Genomic DNA, 6,000 nt, shown 5'->3' with positions numbered 1-6,000 from the left:
TCAAGGCGTACTGTTTCCTAGTGGCGGGAGCTCTGGACTGGAGTATAGTCTCAACAACCTCAGTTGAGAGACCAGCTGCTAGGAGCTGTGCCCCCTCAGGGGCCATGCCCACAGCTTCCATGGGTTCAGATTGTGCTATATGTGGAGTATAATGCACGTATACCTTCAGAGTGGAGGGAGATAACCCTGCGGAGAATCGCTCCTGCAGAGACTCCAGAACTGTACCAATTGGGCAGTTTACTGGGTCCTGCAGTTGCTGTCCTTTGCTCATATATATATATATATATGAAATCCTATTCCTAAACAGTATGTTCTTTCCAGTTAGAACATCTAAATTATTCTTAAAATAAGTTAAATTTAAATATTTCTGGTCGGAGACGACTCAAACAGTGATATTTCTGGATGCTCACTGGCCAAAACCAAGTTTCAGCCATGCTAAAAATACACATACACATAAAGCAAATTATTTAAAAAAAAAAAATTTTTTACCAGCTACTGTTTATATCACTGCACAACACCCACAGAGACCAACTATTAACCTTTTTATATAAAAGTTTATAAATAAGGCACTAATGATACTAACTTGCAACATCGACATTGTTATTGTAACAAAATTGAACTGACATTGACTGACTTCAGTTGAATACTGACAATATTGCCTTCTGTAGAGCTGCTTATCTGAAATGTAATTGTTTAATAACTGAAGAACATTGCAACATTGACAGTTATTGAACTGCATTGAAACAAATACAGACAATATTATCTTCTGTAGAGCTGCTTTACAGCTGAAATTGAATTTGTTTCTTAATCAGTTAATTATACAATATCAACACTGTTACTTTCCTGGTTATCAGTGTGAAGCTGATTTAAATATGTATTGTATAAAGCGCTATATACAGGGCTCGTACACATTTTTACCAATATATTTCCATGACTTTTGAGACATATTTATGACCTAATGTTCCATTATTTAACAAGTCTACATGTAAAATAAGAATAAAAATCTGTTAAAATTGATCATAGCACATGTTATCTAAAATTAATGACTATTAATGCTACTTATTTGCTTTCTATTTGTTTTAACAATAAGTACAAGCTGCTACTGTGCCAGACGTTACTCCACATAGAGAACATATCACATCACTGAATATTATTAGTTATTTAACCAATATTATCAACTAAACTCAGGGCCTGAATTTCATTTAGGAAACCTTTTAGGTCTAACAGTAGTATTCAGGTACAGAAATATACAGAAATTGAATAAACTGTCAATTAAAAACAGATTTATCCTTCAAATTAAAGTTACAAAAGTGATTTGTTTTGTTTTTTTGCCTTTCATGTTTGATTAACATTAATGACAAATGCCAAAGCTTTATTAGGCTGCTGTCACTTTAAGACCGACTGCATGCATTCAATAAACTGATACACAATGATTTACTTTCTAAACAACTGCTTACATTCACTTAACACAAAACCGACTGTGTTTATGAGGATACTTGCCAGGACAGGCATTTTGACAATTTTGTGTGTATTTGGATACACAATAAGCTGCGAAAAATAACTCAATTTGGTGCTCGTGAGGTGTTTGAGGCGGCTTTATGTGTAAACCATCTCTGGAGAGCGAGACTACCGAATGGTTTAAGATGTGCAAATGATACAGTTTTGTGACAATGAACAGTGACCCAATTAGGGAAGTGACAATTCTGTCAACTGTCCTGAAATGCGAGCGAAAATCTCGTAGTGCAGGTGAGATGAGCTGATGTAAAGCCATTTTGAGAGAGTGAGAGAGAGAAGACTGAATCACTCATGCTTGTTTTCACATGACTGATTTGATCTGATATTCTGTGTGGATTTATTTACATCTAACTACATGCTATATTAAATAAATGTTTGCAGGAATGTACGCGAAACCTGCAGGGATGAGTAAAATTATGCGCACCAAATGACTGCCATAGATCAGCTGATTCTGGGTCTCTTTGTCTTTTAGCAGGGGTGCCCAAACTCGGTCCTGGAGGGCCGGTGTCCTGCAGAGTTTAGCTCCAACTTGCCTCAACACACCTGCCTTCAAGTTTCTAGTATGCCTAGTAAGAGCTTGATTAGCTGGTTCAGGTGTGTTTAATTGGGGTTGGAGCTAAACTCTTCAGGACACCGGCCCTCCAGGACCAAGTTTGGGCACCCCTGTCTTTTAGTATTTTGATTTTCTTTTGCAGTGAGACTTCTAATCCTTAAAAGGGTCAGGTTGAGTTTAGCCAGTGAAAAACACAGAGTACCTTCATAATATCCTCAACCGCCCCAGATCTGATATCTGAAGGACAGTTACAAATGAAAGGTGCACATCTACAGAGAACAGTCCATCATTTAGTCCAGATGCTCAGCGGTCATGAGTCTAGAAGATGACCCTCCATTGATCAAATAAGAAGAAATGAAACTTATGAGTTATTATCTTCTCTCCCTCTTTTAACTGTGATGTGAGCACATTTGGTCAAAAGGCCAGTCTACTAAAAATGCAACCTATACTCCCTGATCCAGAGGTGAATTTCAAGCTCATGCTTCAGGAATAAAGTTCAGAATATTCCTGCATCAAAATGGTGAATAACACAGTGGCTCCTAACTGATTTTTACTCTACGAAGTCAGTTCTCCTCAAGTTGACACAGCTAGTGTCCTAGCAAAGTAGGCAAAGATGTGGAGAATCACAGCCACTGCTGTTTGTTACAATCCATAGGAAAGAACAATCAAAAGTGAGATCTCTTTAACATCTCAAATATTTCTCCTAGACAGAAATTAGGTTACTTTAAGAACGAATGGAGATTTTTGCTTGAGTCACCTTCTTCTCAAACTTGTCTCCTGAGACAAAAACTCTAACAATCTCACAATGGTCTCCTTTAAATCTTTAAAAGAGATCTCAACAACATCACACACTGTGCACTGTTACAGTCCACAAAATAAATATTACTCAGAAAATCCCTTTATTGGTAAAATTAGGAGAATAGCTTGCTGTTACCAAAAATAAGCTAAGAAAAGTCATATATTTTAACCAGAAACAAAACTAATGTTCAAACATTATAATTCCTGCCATGTATGAACACAAACAAGAAACAAGCTTTCTGCCAGAGTCTCTCCCAGCACAAGTGTTTAAATGATATGGTAAATTACAGTTACATAATAAAAACAATGTGGAAAATCTAAATGCACGGGGAAAAAACCTGCAGAACAAGATAATAATCAAAACAATTATTTTGTGTCATAGTGACCCAGTTCAGCTTTCCTAACTCTGCTGGATACAGACACACCACATCTCCAACTGATTAGTCAACATCCTCATATTAGAATGATTTCTGAAGGATCTGAGTAGTGTACATTTGTTCAGCTCTCCCGTAGGAAAGACAACAACAGTAATCCAGCTTTGCTTACAGTCCAGCAGGAAGCAAAAGAAGGTCAAGCGACCATGCTGGCTTCCTCTGAGATTTTCACTCCAAAGGATGTTTATTATTACAACAGCGGTAAACCTGTATCATGCACACCACAATTTGCAATTGGTGACCTTGAAATTTACATTACACCTTGGGAATTGTGATGGCTCTTGTTTTATAAGACAGTTCACTTCAGGGATATGAGGGAATTATGTAGTTAGAATGCAATGAAGCTGATTACTGTAACAGCAGTGCTAGGACTGGGTGCTGCATACTGGAGTGCATTAAATTACATATTCTTTATCAGTTTGTTGGCGGCGGTACAAAATTAGCCGACACTGTGAAAATGTCCTGTTCCATATGTCATGACTCATAAGTGTGACAGTATTAACAGAGGTATTTGTAATAGTGTCCTCATTCAAACCTCAAGAAAAAAATAAAAATACCGAAACAGACGGGAAGTTTGATTCATGTCTGGAAATCATTTCTTTCAAATTGCCCATTTCTGTGAATCAGTTAATAACAACGATTCAGTGATTCATCATCACTCCACTCAAAAATGTGGAAATGTATCAAATTAAAAAATATATATATATTGTCTAAAATTTACTGTACAGTCTAACCAAGGCTGCATTTATTTGATCAAAATACAGTAAAAATATTGTGAAATGTTATTACAATTTAAAATAAGTACTTTTCATTGTCATATATCTTAAAATGTCATTTATTTCTGTGATGGCAAAGCTGAATTTTCTATAGCCATTACTCCAGTCTTTCATGCTGACTTGGTACTCAAGAAACATTTCTTATTATTATCAATGTTGAAAGCATTTGTGCTGCTTAATATTTCTGTGGAAACCGTGATACATTCTTTCAAGATTCTTTGATAAATAGAAAGTTCAAAAGAAGAACAAATATTCTCTAACATTAGAAGTTTCTTTACTGTCACTTTTGGTCAATTCAATGTGTCCTTGCTGAATAAAAGTATTAATTTATTTTTTTTAAATCGTACCCAGCCCAAACGTTTTAACGGTAGTGTGTTTGTAGGTAAATATTGCTGTTCATTACAGTTTAAATATTTTAATAAATATATGAAAAACTATATGCCTCCTTGATTATTCTAATGCATCAATATATCATTTAAATAACCTTACTGTTATTATATAATTTTAAGAACTAAAAAATTCCCTTTTATGTCCAGAATCTACTGACAGCCTCGTCAATGCATAACACACAGCTTTTTCCAATTATTTTTGAGAAAATATTGTGTAAAATAATTAATTTCAGCAATTCATTTTAAATCTCACTGGTTTTAACTAATTAATTAAATTGCATCACATCCATTATATCTTGGATGTATATATTTTCGGCAATGTCCACTAATTTAAAACACAGCGTTACAAAATGGACAAACACATATTCCGTACTCATACACATTGCTAAATCCACGGACATCAGTGAACACAAGTGCACACCCATGATATAAAGCCAACTGCATAAATCAAAAAGGGGAAACAGAACTTTTCACATCCAGAACTGGCTGACCACACTACATGTACAGGAGCTACACAAACAAGAATATGAAACTGAGGACAAGCTACAAGAATCCAGGGATACTTTTCGTGTTATTTCAATTCCATTATCATATTAAAAAACTGCCAGCAAAAACAACTGTCTGCACACCCACATTCTACAGCTGAACTGGATGACTGCTCACAAACTAAGTTCTTTGGATCATAGACCAAACTGGTCTGCAGGAGAACACATCAGAGCTGGGATCACTCACCTTTCTGCTTGTGATAGGACAGCTCTTGATTGGTCACTCGTAACCAGCGCTTCTTAAAGTTCTTCTTTCCTATTCGCTTTCTGCCCTGGGCCCGCTTATGTACCTCTCTGTTAAAAATCATATGTACACATCTAACTGTTAGGCTTCCTGGATATAATGTGCCACACTGAACTGTAGTTATTTGAGCTACTCAAAGATGTAAAAGACTGGACTAATCAATTAATCAGACTAATTTGAGAACTGTGGTGTCTTTCACTCACCCCTCCTTCAGCACAAATGAGTCCTCCACTCCACTGGACTCCTTACTTACGTTAGAGGAGATCTCATCTAAGAACTAATGGGAAAAAGATGACAGAAGAAAAATTATATTTAAAAATGAAGCCCAAGTTTAAGACACAAAATGTTTTATAATAAATGTACACAACACATCCACATTGAGAACTGAGCAATGCCAAGTTCTTAGACATCTACTACCTTTGTTTCATTTGGTTTTGAAAAGATCAAATGTAACCATCGAGGAAAAAGTAATAACACATTTTGCTTACAGCTTGAGTGTGTGATGAAAATATTTGAATTTTTTTAAAATATTTTTAACTTAAAAAGGATGTACATATTTATATATTCATTATTAACCCCTTAACTGTCACTCACATTTTTGAACATAGACATGAAAGTGCACGATCCAAACTTACATTTTTATAATTCATGAACGAAAACATTTTGTAACATGATATCGATGTACCATTTTCATGGTAATGCAATGTTTGATTTTAAAATGGGTTTCAAAGGATGAATTTTGAGAT

General features: G+C 35.5%; 1 protein-coding gene across 1 annotated transcript in view; it reads right to left on the bottom strand.

Annotated features, from left to right (window-relative positions):
• The window catches only part of rasa2 (RAS p21 protein activator 2), a 40,889-nt gene that overhangs the window by 6,943 nt on the left and 27,946 nt on the right, over nucleotides 1-6,000 (bottom strand). Inside the window, exons 18-19 of the mRNA XM_016241398.1 lie at nucleotides 5,458-5,531; nucleotides 5,198-5,304 (exon numbers count right to left, since the gene is read on the bottom strand). Of these exons, the coding sequence (XP_016096884.1) occupies nucleotides 5,198-5,304; nucleotides 5,458-5,531 (181 nt within the window). The remainder of the gene's footprint in view (nucleotides 1-5,197; nucleotides 5,305-5,457; nucleotides 5,532-6,000) is intronic.

Source organism: Sinocyclocheilus grahami, unplaced genomic scaffold, assembly GCF_001515645.1.
Source record: "Sinocyclocheilus grahami isolate Dianchi unplaced genomic scaffold, SAMN03320097.WGS_v1.1 scaffold621.1, whole genome shotgun sequence".
NCBI lineage: Eukaryota > Metazoa > Chordata > Actinopteri > Cypriniformes > Cyprinidae > Sinocyclocheilus > Sinocyclocheilus grahami.
This window is presented reverse-complemented; position numbering and strand designations above follow the sequence as displayed.